Genomic DNA, 25377 nt, shown 5'->3' with positions numbered 1-25377 from the left:
CACACGTATAGCATGAATTCATCCACACCACAGAATTTATTCTACACTTTTACTGATATCACCTTCTGGGATGACCCAAAGTTTTTCCTTGCAGTGTTAAAAAAAACAAGTAGACCAGAAGGACCTGCACTTTCCATGGGTAACTATTCAGTAGCAAGCAAGTAAGTGTGGATGTGATTAGCATACTCTTATTAAATGTTACTGACTTGATTTACTAAATCTTTCCAGCTTCTGTTGCATCTGTTTTTTTCCTCTCCATTCCTTTCCAGCTATGCTTTCCTTCTCTTTGCACCCATTTTCTCCAAAATATCATTTGCTTTAGACCTACTTTTTCTACCACGCCTCCTACCCCCCCCATTATCTCATTTCATTTACTGTTGCATTATGAAGGCACTGGAGAAAGGAGGAAGAGATTAACATTATTAGCCACTATCTGATATGAATAATATGGGCAGCCTACTTATTTGGGGATAATAACCTTGGAAGAAGTAGACACTGGAACAGAAAGAAAAGGGACCATTATACAGGATGATTTTAACACTGTCCTGCCTGACATCCTGGTCTCTAAATTGGAAAGGCATGCATTTGATGGATGGACCACTCAGTGGATAAGGAACTAGCTGGATGGCCGCACTCAAAGGGTTGCGGTCAACAGCTCAATGTCCAAGTGGAAATCAGTGACAATTGGCATTCCTCAGGGGTCAGTACTGGGACCAGTGCTGTTTAACATCTTTGTCGGACATGTGGACAGTGGGATAGCGTGCACCCTCAGCAAGTTTGTCGATGACACCAAGCTGCGTGGCATGGTTGACACACTGGAGGGAAGGGATGCCATCCAGAGGGACCTGGACAGGCTTAAGAGGTGGACCCATGCAAACCTCATGAAGTTCAACCAAGCCAAGTGCAAAGTCCTGCACCTGGGTCACGTCAATCCCAGGCACAAATACAGGTTGGGTGGAGAATGGATAGAGAACAGCCTTGAGGAGAAGGACTTTGGAGTGTTGGTGGATGAGAGGCTCAACATGAGCTGACAAATGTGCGCTGGCAGCCCAGAAAGCCAACCACATCCTGGGCTGCATCTGAAGAAGTGTGGCCAGCAGGTCAAGGGAGGTGATTCTACCCTCTACTGTGCTCTGGCGAGACCCCACCTGGAGTACTGTGTCCATCTCTGGAGACCTCAGAACAGGAAGGACATGGACCTATTGGAATGGGTCTAGAGGAGGGGCAGGAAGATGATCAGAGGGATGGAATACCTATGCTACAAGGACAGGCTGAGGGAGTTGGGGTTGTTCAGCCTGGAGAAGAGAAGGCTCCGGGAAGACCTCAGAGCAGCCTTTCAGTACCTAAAAGGGGCGTACAGGAGAGAGGGGGAGGGACTCTTTATCAGGGAGTGTAGTGATAGGATGAGGGGTAAAGGTTTTAAACTGAAAGAGGGGAGATTTAGATTAGATTATTAAGAAGAAATTCTTTACTGTGAAGGTGGTGAGACACTGGAACAGGTTGCCCAGAGAAGCTGTGGATGCTCCATCCCTGTGTGTGTGTTCAAGACCAGGCTGGATGGGGCTTTGAGCAACCTGGTCTAGTGGGAGCTGTCCCTGCCCATGGCAGGGGGGATGGAACTAAATGATCTTTAAGGTCCCTTCCAGCCTCAACCATTCTATGATTCTATGTGCTTCTCTCATGTAGCTCAGAAAACTGTTTTTGCAACCTGGTACTGGCTGCAAGCAAACGCTTTCCCTTCTAATCCATCCTAAGCACTAGGAGGGCAAGCAGTTTCTTTGGCATTCTACCTGTTGTTTTTCAGTATTCTGGCTGCCACAAAAGGAACATCCTCGTCAGCATGCTCCAGCTAGGGATTATTCTTGGATGACCAGGTCAGTTCTCCACTGCTGCTCAAAAATTGAGGCAGAAAGACACTCTGAAGGAGAGTCGATTCTTTAGCACTCAGAGCACTCAATAGCAGGAGAAAGATCATTCAGTTGTCACTGCAGAAGATGCTTATTTTGCCACTCAGAGCTCTCCAAGCTACAGGGTCTGTCAGCAGATTGAGCAAGGCAGAGCTAAATCCATTAACTTTGTTCACTTACAAAGACTGCACCTTCACAGCCAGAAGCAAAACGTGCACTGCCCTCAGAGTAGGACACATCTTCTGAAGAAGCAGTGGGTTCCTGACCAGATAAATTTCTTATTGCTCTAATACAAGCAACCTCCTCCAGATCAGATGGAAGAGGGAATATTTTTAACATCTAGTGTTTTTACTCGAACCACAGCTAAGTAGTTTTCAGGATTCACAATACCAGAAAGTTGAGCATGTGGAAATTCATAATTCAGCTCTCCTGACTAACTTTAATCCAAATTCCCTTTTATACTGCTGAAAAAACCAACATCTGTATGCTAATCAAACAAGCACATGTCGTAACTTTTTGTGCACTTCTAACAGGCACAATAACCCCAAATACCACTGCTCGACTTGCACGGTAATACCTAGAACTTAGGCAATCTAAAAACACCTTCCCCCACCACACTACACAAAACCATAACCTCTCCCAAGCAAACTGAACAGCTACAACAGATGTGACACTTCCTCAACTACTAACAAAGCGTTTGATGAATTTGGGGGGGTAAGTAAGGGGAGCGTGCATGTGTGTTTGGCATCTCACCCTTCACCCCTTGCAACAGCACAGCAGCCCACTACAATTTCCTATTCAAAGTCTAAGCATTATTCTTGGTTTCCCTTTCCCTCTCACCTTGCTCAGTATTGGTCCAAGACTAAGGCATCAATATACAAACAGATACCCATCACAAAAGACTTCCTGCACAAACATTGCCTACAGTCTTTGGTGCTCCCTCCTCTTAAAACACAAAGGTAAAGGGAAGGGAGCACTGAAAACAAAATGAAAGTTGCACAAGAAAACAAGAGAAATATTTGCAGAATAAGGGCTAAGTTGCAATACTTTTATGGCAACACCATGCTGAGCTAGAGGGAGGTGGCTGCAGAGCTTTCATTGTTTCTCAGTTAACCCAACATTTGAAGAACTGGATTTAGATTTTTGTGGGACATTCTCAACTTTCAGAAGCTAATTCTGAGAAACAGCTAGAAGCTTCCTGTTCAGACAGATAACAATCAGGTGTATGGTAGAGAAAAAATATTCACTTTTTTTTTTGAATAAAGATAAAAACTGAAATAGTAGCAATAGAAATACATTTTAGGGAGCAGGATGAGTATAAAAGCCTGTATAGTCCTAGCTACCCGGACACAACTCCAAATAGGCAAACTAAATAATATAGAGGGGAGAGGGATTTGTGCACTTAGGGAAACAGTTCTTTTGTAAAGAGGTTTGTTTCAATGGCCTCAATGGAAATCTAATCTGCAACTTTAAGATACATGGTGTCAATACAAGATATAGTTCTGGAAAAAAATTTAAATCCCAAATTTAAATAACACAGCTTTCATATAGTGTCCAATCAAGATATCTTGCTCATAGACAAAGTCAAGTTTGCACCCCAGGACTCCCAATGAAAAGCTAGGCTTGGAAAAAAGGCCAAGGAGATATAAAGCTCCTCACTTCTGAGCAACAACATCCACAGCCACTCCTACGCTACCATGACCAGCATACCAGCCTTCTCAGTCTGTATTTATGCTTCTGGTAGAAAGCTTTGGGGTGAAATAGATACTCATGCAAGATGAAATTTATCAACCCAATTGGACATGAAACCTCTTGTGCTCCTGTCCTGATTTATTGGCAGAGTGACAACGCATTTCCACAGCGATTCAAGATTTGCTCTCGATAACAATTATCTGATTGACTCTGAAACTCCTACATAAGCTACAGTCTTTCCAACTTCTGTTTAATCAGTCTGCATGCAGTTTGAGATGCCCTTGAATGTTAAATCATCTCAAGATAGCTAAACAACTTTCTCCTGTTGCACTGACTTCTAAAGATAAGTTCCATTCACCACATTTATAAGTGCCGTGTCCTTAAACTGTCAAATTTTAGTCTAGATATGGACCAAAGATCTGCACCTGTTCACAAACAAACCACAAATAAACAGTCTTTTCCTCCAGCACATGATGTAAAGAGACTTTGTGTCAGCCTTACCCATCCTGTACTAAGTCCCCATTCCAACTGAAGTGATGTATATTTGTGCTTTGAATGACCCAAGGGGTAACTTGGTCTTGAATAGTGTTTCCTTGGGATGCTGTGTTTGTCCCAAGGCTTCCTCCCCTCCCTTCAGAAACTATTCTTGGAAGATGAAAATACTTCTAAATATTGACTCATCAGGAGGCAACTGGGTAAAAAAGGCTTGAATGCAGCAGTACCAAACTAGTGCCCTACTGTGCAACTCCATCATGAATAGTGTACCCCAGCACATACCGTCTAAAACAAAAGCTACTTATTCCATCGCATGGAACAAGGAAGCTGCCTTTAGGCTGCTTTCTCGGGTTTTAACCAATATTACCTGACCTCTCAGGTTATGGGATATTAATCTTGAATGTCAGCAGTTAAATCAAAAGTAGCATGTAAAGGGGCAAACCCACAAGAAAACAAACAGCAGCAAAATAACACTCCTTATGAAACAGTGTAAGCAACTATCACTTGAGGAATACCTCCTCCTCGGCTTCATCGGGTAAAAATGATTTACACTTCTCAAGGCTGAGTTTACCATCAAAGAGAATCTTACACCACAAATATGCTACAAAAGAAGGAGAGGTTGAGTAAATGGCCAGGGGCAACCAGCATGTATTGCTGACAGAGTCTGCTGCAGCTAAGAGAGGATTGTTTCTCACAGGGAGCTGGAGGGAAACTTATAGAAGTGGGCAAGAAAGAATATCAATATGGGATCCATGTATGCAGATTTTCTATCACTTTTGTTCTTTGCTAAACAATGCTTCTTATCTTTGAGAAGTAAATCCAAGCAAAATATTTAAGGGCTACTTATATGTACCTGTCAATCTGTACCAGCACTAAGAAACTGCTATGATAGACGCAAAATCAGTTGAGGCCTGTTGAGAACTTGAGATCATAACCCAGAGATCCAGTCCAAAGGTGGCTGAACCACATGGTATCCCCCAGAGCAATGGGCAGAAAGTTAAGTCTTGTCACCAAGAGGCGCATATTCAAGAAATCTGAAAAAGGCCTGAGGTGCAGCTTGCCTTGTGTAGCAAATTACTTCTTTTACCAAAGGTAAAAAAAAACCAAAATAAAAACAAAACAAAAAAAACTCCACCACAACCAACCAGGCATAAAGCCCCAAGAGTATTTATCTACAGAAGCTTCTTCTGGTAATAAATCACTTGGGAATCTAATTTAACCATTTAATGAGGAAAAGGTATCACTGTGGTTAGGAAGAGGGTGAAGAATTCCTTTCATATACTGTGCAGAGACAGTTCTTTTCAAATAGCTTTTTGGTCAGAAGGAAGAGCTAGCTATGATGCTGTAAGTCTATTAAAATGGGCAACTTTGCCAAATCAAGACTGGTTACTATTGCCAAGCGTTGACAAAGACTGGGAAAGTAAAGCAAAGCATGGATGCGGCAGAGTTGCTAAAACAGAAGATGGTTGTCTCTGATCAAGCTGAAGGTCAGATCGAAGTTTGAAAAGATTTCGCAAAAGCAAGATGTTGATGTGACTGTACAAAAGGATCCCACTGAGGCTAGGAAATCCCTCGTGCTTTGGCAGCTTTTTCAAGTGACTAAGCTTATTTTATCCCCAACACGAAAGGGGACCAAAATGATTGCAGAAGACTATCTCCAAATGGAAAGGGTTCAACCATTCAGTGTTGCTGAAATTACAGTCAGAAGCCAAAGAAATTGCTTTGTAATGATTTTCAATTAAGAAGTTTCATTCCAGTAATAGTCTGTAAGAAATTGTGAGTGTGATGGGGACCTGCTGGCCTAATGAAATCTATAAGAACTCATCTAACACTATGCAGGCGAAGCAGGCACATTAGAAACCTTCACGGAAGGAAAGGGTATGGGAATGGTGTCCTTGAAGAGCAGAGGCAGAAAGGGAATGAACAGAGGAAGCTCAGATGCAGATAGCTAGCCTATTACACAGGGCAAAATAGGCTTCTTTAATGGTGACTTGTTTTGAAGTTGGATGTAGGATTTGATTCAGAGTTCTGTTCACTTTGTCCTTTTTCAAGTTCCTATTCCAGGCTTCCTACAGGTGCCCTGAGCACAATGGGTTTTGCCAAGTCTTTTTTCCAGTCTTTTATCATTGGCCAAATACCTGACTCATTTCTTTGCAAGCTTCCAGAGAAGCTTGGTTTGATCTGATGCAAAATTAATGCATAGGGAACGCTAAGGAAGATGGCACGAAAGATGAAACTATGGGCCTAAGCTCAAAACAGGAGAAGGGGAAAAAAACAGGTGTGTCTGACTAAGACGCTATTCTTAGGGAAGATACAAGGCTTTACTGAGCAACACACAATGAAAACAGTGGTGCCAAAACTCAGTGTGCATAAAGTCTGGCTTATTAACCCCAGTGCCAGGTGCTAGGCCTACAGGGTGCTTTTCCCAGCAGGCTCAAGATCAGTCTTCTCCAAGTTAAAATTGAACGTCTGGTGTTGACGTGCATACACAGGTCAGGGATATAAATCACTGCATAATTTTGACTTGTCTGTCTTTTCTGTTCACAGCAGACAGACTGCTTTTTACAAGCTATTCCTATTTTAAATGCAATTATCCTTGCGATATAGATGGAATGCAAAACATGTCTGAATGCAAAAGTTCTGATAACATCAAACCTTGAGTCGGAGTTTTCAAAGTTATCTCAATTTTTCTGCTCTACACTAAGCCATAATCCAGTATTATAATTCATTACAACAAGCAATAGAGATACAGTATTTCTGGTGCTAACAGGTACCTACAAGTTTTTACTATCCCAGTAAGATACTGAGTATGTGGATCTTTAATTTCAAGAGGAAAAAAAAACAAAACAAACAACCTCCCTTTATACTTAAAAGCAAACAGCATCAATTTCTAGATCCTAGCAATTTAGTCAAATAAAAGACACCCACATATTTTCAATAGTATTCAGCAATCATGATCATTCATAAATGATAATACAAAAATATTAACATGGGAGATATGTTAAAAAAAGAGTCCCCATATAATTATCCAGTATTTGTTCAAAGTTTTATGCACATAATCTGGCAGTATATTCCTACAACCATATTAAAGTTTTATTTTTATCCTTATTTTTTAAATCTACAGGCTATCACTACTATTGGACATCACTATGACAACAAGGTGTTTCAACTAATAAAGCCACAGACTGAAACAGACTTCCTTGGAACTGGGAAGGGGAAGTGTCAACCAAACAACTCCTCCCTCATCTTTCCATCTCAAATAAATAAATATTACTTATGGGCTAAAAATTATCATTGAATACTAAATTATTGCTTAGCTACATGAAGGCTACCCAATACCTAATGTTATACATGAAGACTAAGTAATTAAACTTTGCACAAGAAAGGAGGGGATGAGGAACATGGTCAAAACAAAGAAAATTTGATATGGCTTGAAATCAGACAGTTATTAGTGCAGGGTTAAAATGGAAGTTATCTGAGGTTTTTATGAGGAAACTTTAACAAGGCTTCGTAAGTGTTAACATAGCTCAGCATTAAATCTAGCAATAGTGAAGTCTTTTGTGTTTCAGCTGTGTGTTAGAACTTGGGGTTATTTCTGCAGCTGAACAAATCTGTAGCCACGTGGGACAAAGCTCCACAAACTTCGTGGAGCAAGGAGGTTCCTCCAGGACAAGTCTAGTATTTTGTACCTATGTCAGTATATAATCAATGTCATTCCTGTCCATAGGAAACTTACAGCCTGTTCTAGAATCATGGGATTTTGTTAAAAATACTAAAAACTGGTAATCTTTTCTCCTGCGTAAGCCATGATAACAAACCCCAGTTTAGAAGCAGGAGTACCCTATCACATTAACAGCATTTTCACCCAGCTTAGTTCTGAAGAGTTAGGCTTCTTCTACCACTGAAACCCCCTGAAAAAGCTGGACTGACTTCTTTTGCTGTTGAAGGGTTGAGTCTGCAACTCAGAAGGCACAAGACTATTTAAATAACCAAAGGGTAGCAGGTTTTAAAGCAAGATTTTAATCTGAAGAGAAAAAAAAGTTACAAATAACATTTCAGGCTATTCTTTCAATTGATCTGCCCCCGGGGTAGTTTCTAAGCAAGGAGTGCCTCTTACTCTTTTCTATTTCTATAGTAAAAAAATCCTCATTTGCAAATAAACTGTTCTAGTTCCTGCAAAACAGTGAGGAATTTAGGGAAGGAAATACCACGAAATTCCTACACAGATCACTCAGTGAGATGGAATTTGGCATTTATTTTTAATAACCTAAAGTTTTCAAGTATTTTTATTCCAAAATCCAGCCAATGAAACCTATTCACTAAGATTAGGAAAAGGTGTGTATTTTCAAGGGTTTTGTTTTCACAGAGCAACTACAAAAAATAAGTCAGTTTGCTGCTAACAAACAAGTAAAATCTCAAGGTTTAAAAGGTATCAGCTTTAAAGACTGCAGAATTACCAATACAAAACTAGGAACGTTATTTCCCCTGAAGCTAAATTCCCAGTAGTCACAAGACTGCAGCAGTTGCAGACACGATTTATGACATCCTCCGAATGACCTCTCCAAGCTAAAGACTGATTAAGTGTAAGACATGGAAGGTAGCTCCTGTCTGCCCGCATCACGTGATGAGGAGTCACAGCACAGCCAGCGTTTGCTACCGAGCGAACAAAACCCTCCCTTAGCTGTCTCCCGCATGCAGCACTGCGCTGCCATTATATAAGAGAAGCACAATGACATCCAGCACAATATATCGGCTCCTCTTCTAACCTGATCTGAATCGCTCCTCGCGTCACCCCCAGGTGTTCTTTGCGGCACTGGTTCACAGGTGTATCTGTAATTTTCTAGGACAAGAATTGTCATTTGACTTCAGCAGCGCTGTCAGTACCAAAGCAAGACAACGGCGATATCTGAGGTTAGGAGTAGCTTCTAAAGAAAAGAAACAACTTGAGCTATTCAGCACATGAATGACCCTGGTTTCTCCATTTCTTTCAGAAACAAGCAGGCTTGTTCTACAGCTGTCAAAAGCTTTACTGTATTTAACCACTGCTGCATATAAAATATTCCTGTGGCACACGTACGCATTTATAAAAGGCAGTTCCAATGTACCAAGAAAAAAATTTTGTTGTCCCTCTCTCAAGAGCTGACTTAAGCATGAGATGACACTGCAGCTATTTTGGCCAGGAGTGATTAGTGATAGCTCTGTCACAGGAAGTTCAGTCTAGCAAATTTAGGCCTGGCTCAAGGGAAAGTATGTAGAGAACCACACACCAAATACCCTTCTCCCCAAAGATTCATTAGAATTGTCAGTCCCATTCATAGCAAATCAGAGAAAAGTTTAAGATATGAATGGATGTGATGTCTGCAGTGTGTCCTCCTCAGCAGGATGCAAACATGTCAACTTTACTTCACTATAGCAAGAAAATTTAGCATAATCTATTGATCATCCCCAACCTGCACCATGAAAAGGAGCTGTCATAGCTACTTTACAAATACACACCTCCCTTCCCTTTACGTGAAGGGTAAAATAATAAGCAATGTTGATCCCTCAGCCACCACCACTAAACCTCTCATATTATTATTTTACCAAGATAAAAGGGGTAGTCTGAGTTCTGGGAACTGCTGTTCTGGACATTCAAAGCACTTCCCTCTCAGTTACATTATGTTCCCATTTCAGGAGCTTTCTTCACAGCCACACCATTAGAAATACACAGCTTGCTTTTATGACTCTGTAGCAAAGGGTTGACAGTTTGTGGGTGTGGAGGAAAGATAAGAGACTGCAGCCTCTAAAAGCAACTCCACGCTGTCACAGACTGACTCAATTCATCCACTGACTGAGGCTGAAATGGGGTCACCGAAGCAGGTCCTACCCCTTGAACTTGAGTGTGGTTTTATTTAGTGACATTTGTCAGCATTACTCTTTAAAATGAATAACCTCTCTTCTAACAAACCTGAACTGTACCAGGCTGCTTTTGCAGCGATGCTCTTCTGTGAGATACCAAAAACTGTTGAAGGAGAGATTCAGGACGGTTGGAAGGAAATAAAGCCTTACTGAATAAAAGGGAGGAAGACTTAGAGTTTGCCACTGTTCCTCTTGGCAGTCTAGTTTGGACCAGTAGCTTATCCACAGCCTACACTGGTGAACACCAGTCAAAGTTTCCTCCTTGTGCAAATGTTGCCAACAATTCCCAAAGGGAGAAAATATAAACTAATCAATATATTGTAATCAAGTTCTTCCAACACAATTTCCCTCCTTAGAATTGTAACAGTGATTTACAAGACAAGCTATGAGAAGTCTGAGCTGATATTATACGAATTCACAGAATAACAGCGGTGCAAATGTCTGAGATTAAAACTTCATTTACTACAGTAACGCTCTCTCAAAGTTCAACAGATGTTTAACGGTTTTAATTATTTTCAAGAACTACTGAAGAAAACAGTTTTAAAGCATCAGGAAACTGAATGAACCTCCTACGTACTCTGGAGGATGTGCCTGAGTACACAGATCAAAACAAGAGTAAATGTCACTATTTTAACTGCAAGCACAGGATAAATGTCTGTTTACATGTCTTGTTAAACTACCTTATAAAGTATGGTCTTCTCCCTCCCCAGCACCCCAGAGAACAGCACACAACCATCTATGGCAGAGCAAGAAGCTAGAAACTATTAGCCAAGAATCTTGTTAAACTCAAAAAGTGGAAGAATTGAGAAATTCTATAGAGAATTTTGGACCTTAGATAAAGTGGAATGAAAGAACTGATTTGCCCTACTATTATTTTGTACTGCTTTGCTGAAGGTCTAGTCCTATTAAAGGATGAGGACAAGGAGGAAGGCTTAAGCTTTTCCAGGCAGGCTGGCAAGATGCCCTTTTGCAAAGTCTTTTAGGGTATGATCTCAGGAACAGTGGCAGAGAAGTGAACTTGAAGTTAGCTGTTCTTTTCATTCCAGACTGAAGTTTTGAATGCATCAGTCAAAACAGTTGACAGCATCAGCCCTGCTGAGTAAAATACTCCCCCTTTTTTTGTGCACAGAAGTGACCAAGGAAATCAAGTCGCTGCAGGGGCCGGAACTACCACAATCCTATATCTTGGTCATCCAAACGTTAGGTTAAGGTGCACTATTTTTCTTCCCTTCTAATGAGGAATACACACTGAGTAAGTTCTGGCAAAAGTAGCTTGCCCCAAAGGTGTTGAAACAGCCACCAATGAACAAAGCTTATAATTTGTGTTAGAAAAAATTAGGTCGGTCCCAGCCACAAAGAATGTTTCCAAAATATTTTTATTTAGTCCTTTAGGTGACTCATGGCAACATTCAAGTCTCTACTTTTGATCAAAATGCATTATGTTACGGCTGTAATTCAGATGTTGACAACTCCTCTAGCAGGATTATTGCTCACAGAGATTCCAGCTCAGGATTCTGACACTCACTCGCATGCAGGCCTCAGCATGTGGCAGTACCAGCATTTCTCTTTCCTCAGAAGACAAAACTTAAACCAATACCTTAAATTGATTTAGAATAAACAGTGTATTTGAATCCTCGTGATAAAACCCTGCTTTGTATCCTTGTGAATCGAATCAGTTGCACTGTTGTGGCCCAAATAATTTTGAATTCGGTGAGACAGCACGGGACTATTTGGCTAGCCGTGCACGGCATCAGATTCAAATGCCCCATAAGACAAAGAACATTGCCAGACAGAAAAAGCACGTTGGGTTTCATACATGTTTTCCTCATAGTACAGCTACCTTAAATTTTCAATATGCTGTCTATATAATAGTCTTTCCACATACTACTCCCTCCATTCAAAACAGAGCTGAATAAACTTTAAATACAAAATTATACATGTATTCCCTGCTATCTGAGATGTTTGATTCTCTACTCTTTTTTCACTGTGACAGGGCTCAAAAATTCACTTATTTTAATTTTAAAAGAATAATTGCAAAGTAGTTACCTTGAGTAAAGAAAAACCTCCAACAGCTCATGCACTGGATGTCTCAACATTCTCGCCCTCTGAAATTACATTAGCAAAAGCTTTTTCCCTTAAAATGAACCTCAATGAATATGCTGGGCAATAATCAGACCCGTTGCCATATCTGAATTAAATGCAGAGTGGTCTGAGTGAAAGCAGCACTGATGTCAAAGCAGCACCACCCCTGAGCAAGAGGCTTTAAGGAGACCCGCTTCCAAAAGTTTCCAGTAGAACAGCGTTCCAACACAAAGTGCTGACTTGATGAAACCCAAAATATTCCACAGGAATGTGCTAATTCAATCAAAACTTTTGAAAGAGGACAGGCCGGCTCGCCGAGCCAGCCAACCAGTCTAGTGAGCTGACTGGCTCTCCCCAGCTCTCCAGGGTCACTGGCTTCCCCATCTGGCCAGGTGCCAGGCTCCAGTCCCTGCTCTCAGAGGGGCCCTTTAATAATAATAATAATAACAACAACTAAGTCTTACAAAGTGTTCTGAGAAACAAACAAAGGAATTTTAAAATGAAAAACAGAATTACTTCAGAAACAACTGCAAGGTTTCTTCAAGAAGAATTCGTTGCATTTGCTGCAAAGCATCTAAAACTAAGTACCCTTAAAGACACGTCTCTCCTGTGTCTCCTCAATTTTTATAAAACATCTTCTAGTGAAAAAAAGCATCAATACTGTAACAACACAAAAAGAACAGTAATTATATTCAAAACCTACACTTTACCAGATAGGTCTAATCATCAGCAGGGAGTTAAAGGCAAGTTGCTTCCAAAGCACTGAATGTTACTCAAGTAAATGCCCCTGACTGACCAAAAACACAGGGCTACCTTGTAAGCAACATCTTGCACAGAGTAGTCCCTAAATGGGTTCCTCGCATCACTCACCCTGGTAAACTTGAACAAGATGGATGATGGAAGGAGCCTCATTTAACAGTTTGGAGAAGCTCAAAGGAATAGGTATGGCTATATAGTATTTTAGCAGTGGGATGTATTTTGTTTTGTTGTTGGTTTTTTTTTTTTAAAAGTCAACTAGCAAGTAACCCACTTTCTTCATAAAACTGTTTTTTAGCAACCTGTGGCTAACCAGCGCATGGGACCTATTCTGGCTTCTCAGCACCTCAGCAAGTACCAGTATGAAGGGAGTTTTTAATTGCTAAAAAAAGCAAGGCTATTTAAGACAGTAACACCAAACACCACAATGTTTTTGCAAAATTCCATTCATTTAACCAGCATTGGTATCAAAACGCCTAGATATTGGTTCATGCGTGAGTACCACAAGTAGTTTAAGAGAACAAAGTTCCACAGAAAATAGAAAGAGCTCTTTCTACATGCCAAATTGAGTCAGCAATGAGATCTCTGTAGCAGGCAAGTCACATGATTTTGAAAGAATAACGCTAATAAAATGTACCGATTTATTTATATGAAAATCAGCACAACTTCCAGCATAGAACTGGGACAAATCTGTGACCACTCTCTTTCAGAAAACACGTGTAAATCAGACAGCTGCCAGAGTTTGCAGTTCACTGACCCTTCTTACTGCCAAATGCAATGCACAAAGGTAGCTCAGAAAGCAATTAGAGATTGGCTGCAAGGACTCATTAATTTTTTTAAACTTCAAATCACAACTAAAGACTCTGGTAGCATTTTTCTGGGAAGACTGTACCCTCAACCTCACATTTAAAAAGAAAGAAGGTTTGTCTTCTAAGAATGACAAAATACATACAATTTGTTCCCTGTTGTTTCTTAGGAAGAACTATTAATACACTTACATTATCATGAGGAAACATATCTAGAACAGAACTAGACATAAGCACAATTCAATCCAACTGCTCAAATTTTAGACATCTCACCATCTACAAAGTCTAAGGTTCCCTTCAACTACTTGCAGCGCAAAATTCAGAAAGATAAGGTGGTAAGTGAAAAAAAGGGGGGGAAAAAAAGACGTTTTTCCTGCTAGTCATAATAGGACTGGGAAACCACCAGTGACCAATGTAAGCAAATGATGCCTACATGGCTCTGAGTATACATGGCATAACACCAAGATAACAATAAGCAAGTAAAGCATAAAGAGATGCCTTCCATTTTGGAAGAAGGTATCAAAAGTTGATAGCAGCATCTTTCCTTCTCTCAAGAAAAACTTGATATGCCCTTCTTACTGCTTGTGACAAAAAGGCAGATCCATCACCGATCTCCTCATCATGGCAAACATAAAAAAAAAACCCAGGAAAAAAAGCATGCATATAAACACTCATATGCAATTCTGGGCCTGTAATCATGGCAGCATTAAGTTACCAATCTGCTAGTTAATTCTCTTTCATTAGCCTCATTAAAGGGATCACAATCATACCTCAAAGTAACAACTGAGTGCTGCACAACTCAAGCTACATCCTTAATTTCTTTATGCTGCATTAACTTAAATAACCAACTATCGGCTATAATTTAAGATTTAGTCCACATCTCCAGGAGCTAACCAGCTGGAGTTACAAGGATCAATGCATGCTTCTATTAGGTGTTTATGAGAATGAGACCATACATCTAAGTAAGTGTCTCTCTCTCAAACCAATCTATGTAATTTAGTGGTTCTCTCTTTTCAAGCTTATAGAAAGCATTTCCTAGAATGTGTATGTATCAGAGGCTCTCTATACAGTAGACAAACTCCTAAATTGAGAAACGACACATTGCCGGTCATACCTCATGTTGCATTGCCCATAACTGCTTTTGCCACACTGCAGATTATCAAGAGAGTGGCTTCAGGTGCCACTCACAGGTTTTACTTCTGCTCATTTATACGGAAGTTTTTTTTTTTTAACTTAACAGACTGCACAAGAAGGCTCAAAGAAGCTCCAGCTAGCAGAGTGCCAGCTGAGAGAAACAGTGCAGGGGGAAAAAAAAAAAAATAAAAAAGAAAAAGAGGTTGAATACGGCACTGTTGTGATACAAATGAACATCACAAACAATTCTGAGAGGTTATGTTATGTAATTGTTGTTTCTTTGAAAAAAAGTCAGTCAGCTGAGTGTGCTCATATGTATGTGTAGGAAGCGGCAGGGGCAAAGGATTTCAGTAAGTCAACTCATAATTTGTGCACGTCCCATCAGCTGAATCACTGCCAGAGCTTGCTCTCTGCCAGCCTGCCTCCTCCCACTGCACACCAACCCATCCCAAGTGCATTATCACTCCCTAACTGAGGCCACTAGCTTGCTTCTCCCTCATGTTCAACATCCCTCAGGACACAGATTTCTAACAACCTATCTTGGAAAACGCTTAGCTCTAATTTACAAAAGGCAAAACAAAGAGAAACAAAGCCCCCTCTGTTAGATGAAGTCAACCTTCTCAAATATACGTGTGGCAACACCAGGAGAAAAAAATTATTTACTTTTCCTGAGTGCTGTGCTTTGAAATAGATTTCACAACTGTAAGTATATGATTTCAAATTATTTTTGCAATTAAGGCCAAGCCTTATTGCTACCCAGACAAAGAATAAGGTGGGCCCAACCGTCCTTCAAGATCTGTTCCAACTAAAAAGTCCAGTGTAGGATACCATAACAGCAAAGGAGCCAGGAGGGTGAAAGAGCCCACAACACTGCAGGTTATTTAAACAATAAATACCTTATGTTGGAAGAGACCTCTGGAGGTCTTCTGGTCCAGCGCCTCACTCAAAGCAACTTATTCTAAATTGCTCAGGGTCTTGTCCAGTCAATTTCTGATCATCTCCAAGGATGGAAGTTGCACAACCTCTTCAGATGTCTGCCACTGTGTTTGACTACTCTCGTTATAAGGCATTCCTACCTTATATCAAATCAGATTTTTCCCTAGTGCAGCTTGTGACCATTGACTCAACTTTTTGCTGTGCACCTCAAAAAAGTCTGACTCACTCTCCTCTACAATTTCTTTCTAATTGCATTTTGTTCTCACATATTCCACATCTGATGACTGTTGAGCAATAAACTCATTCAGGAGGCAACTGTAAGACCTCCTGATGGTAAGGCAGCTCTGCCAAAGTAGGCACTAAGATTTCAGTAAGATTTTCTACTTTCTAGTTTTCTGAAACCTTTCTGTGCGCTTGCCATAGAACCGAGTGTCAGCCTAAGCCATAGTAACAGAAAGGTTTGATCCCAACTGTGACAAAAGTTCTGTTTGCCTTGCATCAAAGGTTGCCTTGAAGGAGGGCTTAGTAGTAGGGAAAAAACAGACCTACCACAAGTGATTCATTTGCCATTGGCACGTCTCACTAAAATCACAAAAACAATCACATATGCAATCAGCTGAAGAAGGAGAAAGTTCTTTAGCTCCTTCAAGAAAGGGTCATTTGCAGTGTGTCAAGTAACAGTCCTTAATAACGTCCCCAGAAGGCAGCTTGACGGACCTGCCTCACCATTTGATGTCATTAAATGAGAGGACATTTAAGCTAGACATATCTCAAGTGGACACTAAACGCACACTGACCAATATCTGATCTTGTGGTCAAAAAAAAGGGATAAACACACTCAAATAAGAATAATTTTATATTTGCAGAAAAAGTCAACAGTATAAATTATACTGGCAGGCAGTATAAGAAAGACCAAGTTCTTAGGAATCATGTCAAAAAAATAAAACTACACGCAAAAAATATACACCATTTCTGAGTCCGCTGAATTAGTTACCAGAGTATCTTATAAATAAAGCATTATTATCACTCTAATGTTTTAAATGAATAAATAATTGTCAGCTTACTTCTTTCTTACCATTGTAGGTTATCCTCGGTTTTGTCAAACACATCACAAGATGTAAATCCATTTCATCAGAAGATACAAATTTTGAACATACAGGGCACTTGAATCCTATGGAAAATAAAAATATGTAAGTGTGAGTACACTCAACCACCTTGCAAATATGTCTATTCAAGCCAAAAAGCTATTCTGCACATATATCTGGCAGCTTTTCAGTTTTGACTTATCATTTCTTATATGAACATAATTCCCTTGATTTCAAAAGTTCTCAAAATGGACCATTGTTTCTGCAAATTGATCTGTTGCCAATTGCAAAGATGTCAGCACCTCTGGAACGCAAAGTTTCCCAACAACTCTAAAAACCATTTAAGACAAGTGCAAGAGGGTAACGTCACTATACTAAAACAGAAATTAGAAATGTATAGAAAGCATAGCCATTAAAATCTGAACTTGGGCAGGAGCCCTGAATTAACAACTGCACTTTTACTAGGAATACATTGAAACTTTAACAAAGGATCTTGGGTTTACACCTCATTGTGCTAGCTGCAGCATCTTTTACCAGTCCAGAGCACAGGGAAAAGGTTAACTCAGGGGTGTCACCTCACCTACTGAATCACTAATATTTCCTGTAGCACTGAATTTGTTTGACTTCTCTCATCCTAGCCAAGCATGACCTTGTTTAGCTTGTGAGGTCACAGCCTGAGGCAATAAGGGGTAAAGAATAATTAAGACAGTCTGGATTGTGATGCAACTGCATAATAGTCCATGACAAAAATGCTTAATACTTTAATTTACGTCATTACCAAAGACAACAGTCTTCCAGTTAAAGGAAAAGGTTGGTTGGACAAGTTTTATAGTCCACAGTCTGAGAAAAAAGTCTGACTGATTTTGATCTGCTGAATAATTAACACGTAAGTGAGAGGCAAAAAGCCACCATCAGGGATCTTGATGCAGAACAGCTGTTAAGGAACATACCTACAAGACAACATACAGCAAAAATATCTAAATTCGTGCTCAGTGCAAAGGAGCAACTTTTTCTTTGATGCTGTTGAAAAGTAATGATGTAGGCATGTACAAATGGCCACTGCACCTTCCACCAACACCCACATCTGGGCCTGCTCCTGCACATTTTATTTTGTTGCCCCTTGCTTTTGTACATCTAACCTTGGGAGGCCACAATGAACCGAGTCAGTCAAGGATGACAAGCGACTTGATGCAGCACTTTTGAGTTACTGATGCCTGAGAATTTTGATCTTTACTGTTAATTATTATCCAGATGCAGATCAAGCAACTACTCTGAAGCACTAGCACTTGATAGAAATAATGCACTTCATTTATCAAGACCATGATTTTTATTTTCTCAGTGCAGCTCATAGGAAGCAAGTCACACCAGACAACTGGTAACACCCATGAGGAACTCTGAGCAGCAGCTAAGCATGTGCTGGAAACCACTTCCTGAGATAAAGTACCGTTCTGATTCTTCCCATTTTAGTCATAAGCAGTTCATATCTAATTCTTCTCGTGTCAATCTTACACTTCAGTTTAAATATTGCTCTTCTCTCCTTATTTTTAATCCTCTTCCCCTAAACCCACAACATACAAACAACAGTTACAACCACAGGTTAATAAACATACAACAGCCAAATACATCTTTTGGAAAAAACAAGTTGAAAGGGTTAATTTACTTGTAGAAAGCTTTGTCAGAGACTCTTCAGCCACTGTATAGCCTCCTTCCCCTGGGTTTCATATCAACATGACTAAAATCGAAACTAGTATCTCAGTCCTCCAAACACTCAAAACCACCCATAGCTCTTTTGTTACAGTTCTCTTCAAAAACTGACCCCGGGTAAATTTTCTCTCAACCTTTATCAGCCTAATGCAGCTGATTACTTTTAAGTCTAGTCAAAGCCTACTAAGACCCATGCATTATTGTCATTTTTGCGCTTCTGTAGGGCATAATTGACCACATATTTTGATGTCAAATAGCATGTAACTTTCCTTATACGCTGCAGACTGAGTCCTGCTGTGCCAGAAGGGAGTTTTTGCACTACAGCAAGTTAACAATTATGTTCATGGCTAGTTAAGCACTGGGACGGGCATTAACAGGTTCCCTCTGCTTTCTGGACAGGACCCTTCTTAGCTTATTCCCTAGAGTCATCATCACATCTAATTGGGAGTCACAGGAGGCAGGGAAAATCATCAGTAGGTCTTCAAAACAATTGCTAAAGTTAACAGTGTTATTAAGAAGGTACATATCCCAGGAACGTTTGGAAGGAATACTTAAATCCAAATAAAATAGTGGGGAGAGTTTGGGTAAATAAATTAATAGGTAAATAATAATAATAATGCCTTTACTTAAACCCACGCTTAAAAGACAGACAGCTGTGAAAAATCTTCCTGGTTATCCACCTACAGTATTCAGCTGAATGTAGTTATCTTACCATATACCTGCCCCTAAACCTAGTAATAGTCCACATTTTAACAATATAGTATCTTGTGCCTTGTCTAGTGTCAAGGGGTACTGGAGGTAATAGTTAAGCAACTACAATTATCCTTCTGACACAGCAAGTCTGGGATATCTGACTGCTATAGCTCCACTCAGCACTCAGAACACTAAAGAACCCCAGCAGTAGAGGACACTACACTTAGGTAAGCCTTATGGACCAAATTTGCAACCAGTGATAAAGGTGTCTTTGTGGAAAAGGATGTTTTTCCAGTGCCAGTGTCAGCTGCATGCCAGAGACAAGCATTACAGCTGAAAAAGTGCCTTGAGCTCGCATCACCTTCCAAAACATTTTTGAAACACAAGTGAAATCCCACTTCTCATTCCTTCACAACGTTCTGCTGCAATAACCAGCTCCTGCATTTAGCCATCTTCCCCAAGAGGTGCAAAGTGTTTTTTGTGAAGGAAATGACCATTTCCAACTTCTTTAGTAACCCCAAAGAACAATTTATTTTGACTGTAGACACATATTTACTTTGTTTTTAACTGTATTTGAAAAATATGAATAAGCAAACAATCAACACTGCCCACAAGCCAGTTAAAGGTCCTTAAAAAAAGCTAGTATTTTCCCACCTTTCCTGAAATCAGAAGGTAATAGTTTAATGACCCAGTTTACAATTAAGTACTCCATAAGAACAAAGGCTCTATTGTACCACTTCCCAGCAGGCTAACAACATTTATAGCCTATGTTTGTTTTTACCACCAGTCTCAAGGAACAATTCCAATAACTTTAAGAAAAGTTTCACATGACTTTAACAATCGGCAAAAGGTCAAAAATAACTTGATCTCTACATGACTTGTTTTACTGAGTTTTGCAGATAAACAATGCAGACACAGACTTTTGGACAACAGAGTCATCAGATGAGGTGGCCTCAGGTAAAGTGTCCTCTAAAAACTATGAAATTCCAGTAACTACTTTCTCGCTCTCTTTACAAGGAGAGCACAAGAGATAACGATGAGGGTGGTGAAAGAGTGGAAAAAGGTTGCCCAGGGAGGTGGTAGCATTGAAGGTCAGGTTGGATGGGGCTCTGAGCAACCCGATCTAGTTGAAGATGTCCCTGCTCATTGCAGGGGGGTTGGACTAGATGACCTTTAAAGGTCCCTTCCAACCCAAACTATTCTATGATTCTAAAGTGGTATAGTTCTAAGTAAAAATTCAGCTTTTATGAAGGTGTTGGTTTCACAGCGTCCCTTATCCTCATCCAAGATGAACCTTTGTATTAGGATTGTCACTGTCTGTCAGCATATAACTGCAAAGCTGTCCTTCCTTCTCCCACAGTAGAGAACATTGCATGTGATACAGCCTAAGTCAGTGGAAGAACCACGTCTCACCCCATTCTCTTTTTGTACAGCAGGAAAGAACTGAGCACCAAAACTGAGCAAGCGCATGCCTCTAGCTGACTTGTCCAAGAGGCAGGGAGACAAATTCTTACAAGCTCCCATCATCTAGTTTCACAACCCTGAGTATACAATACTGAAAAGTAACACATTACTTAAAACTGTAATCCTGGAAAATAGTACAACTACAAGAAAAGAGACAGAACAGAAAGTTGCAGTAAACCTACTAGAAAATCCAAAGGTGACACAGAAAGTTTGAAATAACTAAACCTGTGTAAGTAGAGACTTAAACATTCAGAGGTAAATTCTCTCTCTCATTCTCTCTTGAATGTATCACTTTCTTCAGAACCTGCCATCTTTTACAAATGAGCCTGCCCAGTTAGCCAAGAAATTCCATCTTCTTTCACATCCATCTACAGAACTCATAACTTGCATCTCTGACAGGCTTGGAAACTACCCACGGGGACAGGTTGATGGGTGGCCACTCACTCTATCCGTACCAATTTCAAGCTATTATTGAAATCTTACTGCATTCACCTTGCTTTGCAAACATCAGACTGTTTAACTTGTGGTTCACTCCATAACGAAACAAACAAACAAAAAAAAAATCCAACAAATAAGAAACTCCCAAACCTCTGTAATTTTTACAAAATCACATTGGCACTCATCCTGCAATATCGACTTTGTGGCGGAGAAAAAAAAAGAACTATGAGCTTCCAGACAATATAGTGCAGAGTGTCACAGAATTGCACATAAAGGAAGCACCTTAAAGTGGTATTAGAATTGCACAGAAGAATGGATGATCCTTTTGGACAATATTGAACAGTAATAGCAAGAAATAACCATAAATGAAAACCTGCATAAATGAAAGCCTTGCATACACAGATTTTGTAAAATGTATTTGACAATAAGAAGCCTGACGAACGTTACTTACGTATTTGCACTTGTTCTTCGGTACTTAGAAAAATAAACATAGATAATCTGGAAGGACAGCATCCAGTAAATACGATGGTATGCAATATTACTGTCACACAAATAAACCCTGCATAATGATGCTAAAACAAAATAAAACAAATCCCTCCCTGTAAACATAGAAGATCTCACATAATCAGAGAAACATGTTAGAAAGGACCTCAAGAGGTCACCATGTCTATCCCATACTGGAAAACTGGGTTAAATGTACTTAGAGGATTTAATCTGGCCTTAAAAATCAAGTAGTGAAAGATTTTCAGCCATCCTAGACAACCTACAATGCTGAACAGCTATTCTTAGAGAGTTAGAAAAATCTCCCTTTATAAAAAAAGTTGATTACTTTTTATGTGTCCAGTAGACATGGAAACCAATCGTAACTGTCCTTGGTATAAAACACATGTTCACACTGAAAATGTGTGCCCTTCGTCTTTTTCTCCTAGCCTGAAAAAAAAACAAGTTACTCAAATCTTTCCTCACAGGCCCTGATGCCTAAACATTTTATTCATATTGCTGTCCTCTGGACTCTCTCCAACCTTAATATATTGCATTGCCAAGAACTGAGCAGAGCTTTCAGGCTAAGACTTCACAAGTCTAAAACAGAAATTGTTACCTATTACATCGTTCCATTACACTAGGTGCTGGATATCTATACATAGATCTATCTATACATAGAGATATCTCCGTTATGTGTGTGTATATAGGTATGTACATTTTAAACAAGCCAATAGATTATTGGCTTATTCCTCTTGTGACCCGTAACAATGTTCAGTAGAACTATTATTAGCCAGGTCCCATTTTGTAGTGGTGTTTTCTTTCTCCTCACAAGTAAAAAAGACAAATGAGAATTACTGATTAATTATGAACACTTTTCTCACGTGTTAAAAACAATTATGAACTCAAATTTTGCCCTCCATAGTACTTTCAGATCTTACAAGTTTTTCCCTTTTTAAAGTGCCCACCCTCTAAAAAAAATGATTGAAACCAGACTCAAAGTAGATAACTATATTTGACTTGAACTGCTCTCCTAGAGCAGCTACAGGATTTTTTTCCAACTATGTCAGCATCCACCTACTTTTTCACCTAGACCATATTCTCTAAGTTTGCTAATGAGAATATAAAGTAGAATAGCATAAACATTGTATTAAAGTCAAGTATAATGCCTCTACTTCTTCCACTTCTTCCTTTTATATTCAACTGTTTAGAGGACTATGAAGTAAGATTGTAAGAACAGCAGAAAAATAGATGGAAATAATTCATATTCTTGGTGAAGTAACAGTAGTCCTGGTCAAGCCAAACTTCTATTACTCCCTTTTTCTGTAAACTAATTTGTAAAACTTAAAGAAGAAAAAAAAAAAAAAAAGCTCCAGTAAAGACTACATAGTCTGTCAGAGTTATGTGGTCTCAGAATTCTCTCTCCTCTTCTCCTTAGACAGCTGAAAAGGAAAGACAGAATGAGTAATCCCTTAAGCTCAAAACCATGACACTTTGTACATGAAAGCATATTGCTTTAACACAGCTAACATCTTACCTGGCTACTTCTCCCTTACCATCAAAGAGAATACGAAGATTATTTCACATTAAATCCAAGAACAGAGAACTGACATTTTTTAAATGTCTTTAAGTTAGAAGGTAAAAGACAAAAGAGCATTACCAATTCCCAAGGAACCCTCTACAAGAGAATTTCTAGGTGCTTTAACTCTCAAGTGGCTACTCAGAGAAATGATACATCTAGTTCTTTAGTTTCCATCCTTCCTTATGCTGTCAATGGCCTAAACTGGGAGAACACAGCACCATCTGGAAAGACTTCTGGAGATTAAAAGAAATAAAGAAATGCTCCCCTCAATTGGGAGAGAATAGGAAATCAAATAGAAACAAGAAACACAATATGAAAGTTCCAAACTGTTTTTTCTATAAAACTGAACCAGGATAAGCACAAATAATTTCTTCTAGTCAGCACTTACTGATTTTTGTGCTCTTAATCTAGTAGGATTTTGTGCCATAAAACTGAAGTAAAACACACTTGCAAATTCTTTGAGGAAAACAAGGTATTTTCTCTTGTATTTTCTGATTTAAAGCTCCCACAGCACTCAGTGGCAAAGGGGGGATATATAAAATGGGGAATAAAAAACAAACCTGAAACTTTTTTAGTTAAGGAGCTCATGGAATAAGCAAAGAAGATATGTTTGGATAATACTGCATCTCCTAAGAAAAATTATGAAAGACAGAATCTTGCTACATAACTTCTTTAGCCCCCTTCATCTTGATAATTGGGAAAGTGAGATCTTCACTAGCAATCACTGAAAATCAACCAGTACAGAATGAAGAAGCAAAATTGAACAAGGCACATTTTCTTATTAATAAATAAAGCCTTTATCAACTGCACTTTAGGTGTCTAATACCAATGTAAAAGTAACATGTAATGATGATTATAACTGAGCTGCACATTTTTAGAAACTTAAGAAAAACATTTATACAACTGTTAAAAGAGAGGAAAAAAGCCCCATGCTAAAATACCTTGCAAACCAGAAGATGAAATTATAGGTGGGAAAGACCTGTGGAAAGATTGATTTCACCTCTTAATACAAAAATAACGACAGCTGTTGTTACAGCAGAACAGCTTTTCAAGAGTGGTATTTTAGACGGATGCAGATGCCCAAAGGGAGGAGGAAAGATCTTCTTAGCTCCACCTGTGTATGTGTGGGTGGGTATGTGCTACCTCCCCATCCCATCATCCATAGGGATCTGTAGTCAAGGTAGATGAGAGACTGCTCCAATCTCCTCCATCCAAACTCCTAGAAAGTCCATGTGCTTTCAAGTTGACAAGCACAGTAACAAGAAGAGTTTTGAAGTGTAAGCTTTCAAATTCAGTCTTTAACTTACTACTTAACTGCATTGCAGACGTATCACACCCTCTAGCACAGATCCATACCACAAGTTTCTCAATGGAACAGAAGCAGCTGAAGAGAGACAGATAAGTGTGAACATAACCTCATGTTGGGAGTTGCATTTGGTAGATTTAAAGGTAAGAGCAAACCTCAATTTTCATGTAAAAAAGGCTCCACATATACTCTAAGTCCAAATGATTTTAGATTTTGACTTACTACATTTGAGAAATATACTTTAAATCAGGGTCCAAAACCTCTGCTTATCCACAACACTTTACTTAGAAGAATATTATTAATTTCCATTGCATCTTTCCCAAGAGAGGAGGGCAGGGGAAAGAACACAAAGGAACATGCTCTCACTCTTTCATACAGGTGTGATGACTCCCTTCCAAAGTCTGAGTTAAGGGCAGCAGAGGAAAGAAATTTTTCATACCTCTTATGTTTGCTTACCACCAGATCTCTGGCAAGCAGACATAATGCAAGGTCCCCATCCAACCACATTGGCAAAGTAACACCAGTAGTATGGGAAGAAATTAGTCCATCACCATATCAGAAGCTTCTGTACACAAGTAGGGTGGCTTGCCACTTTTGTGATATCTTTTGGAGATGTGTAGAAGATAAGAAAGTTGTCTGAATATGCAGTTAAGCCAGGTTGGACACATTTTGGGGCCCAATCCATTACCTTATTCAGGATGTAAGCAGCCAGAAAGCACGGTCAATGGTCTGGGGCACAAATGCAATTTATTGACACATGGCAGACAGGATTAACCTGTCAAACCAGCTTAGTTTTCACATTACTAGATGATGACAAATAACTCACTGCAAATCAGGTTGAAGGTCTGAAAACTTCATGCAAATGAAATGCCTTAAAACTCTTACTTTGGAGATATTACATATTCCCATTGCTTTTTTC

General features: G+C 39.6%; 1 protein-coding gene across 1 annotated transcript in view; it reads right to left on the bottom strand.

Annotated features, from left to right (window-relative positions):
- Positions 1–25377, bottom strand: part of ZNRF2 (zinc and ring finger 2) — a 52405-nt gene that overhangs the window by 5582 nt on the left and 21446 nt on the right. The window contains exon 2 of the mRNA XM_074150754.1: positions 16782–16877. Within this exon, the coding sequence (XP_074006855.1) occupies positions 16782–16877 (96 nt within the window). The remainder of the gene's footprint in view (positions 1–16781; positions 16878–25377) is intronic.

This window comes from Numenius arquata, chromosome 7 (genome assembly GCF_964106895.1).
Source record: "Numenius arquata chromosome 7, bNumArq3.hap1.1, whole genome shotgun sequence".
NCBI classification, from domain to species: domain Eukaryota; kingdom Metazoa; phylum Chordata; class Aves; order Charadriiformes; family Scolopacidae; genus Numenius; species Numenius arquata.
The sequence above is the reverse complement of the archived record's forward strand: the minus strand, read 5'-3'. Positions and strand labels throughout refer to the sequence as shown.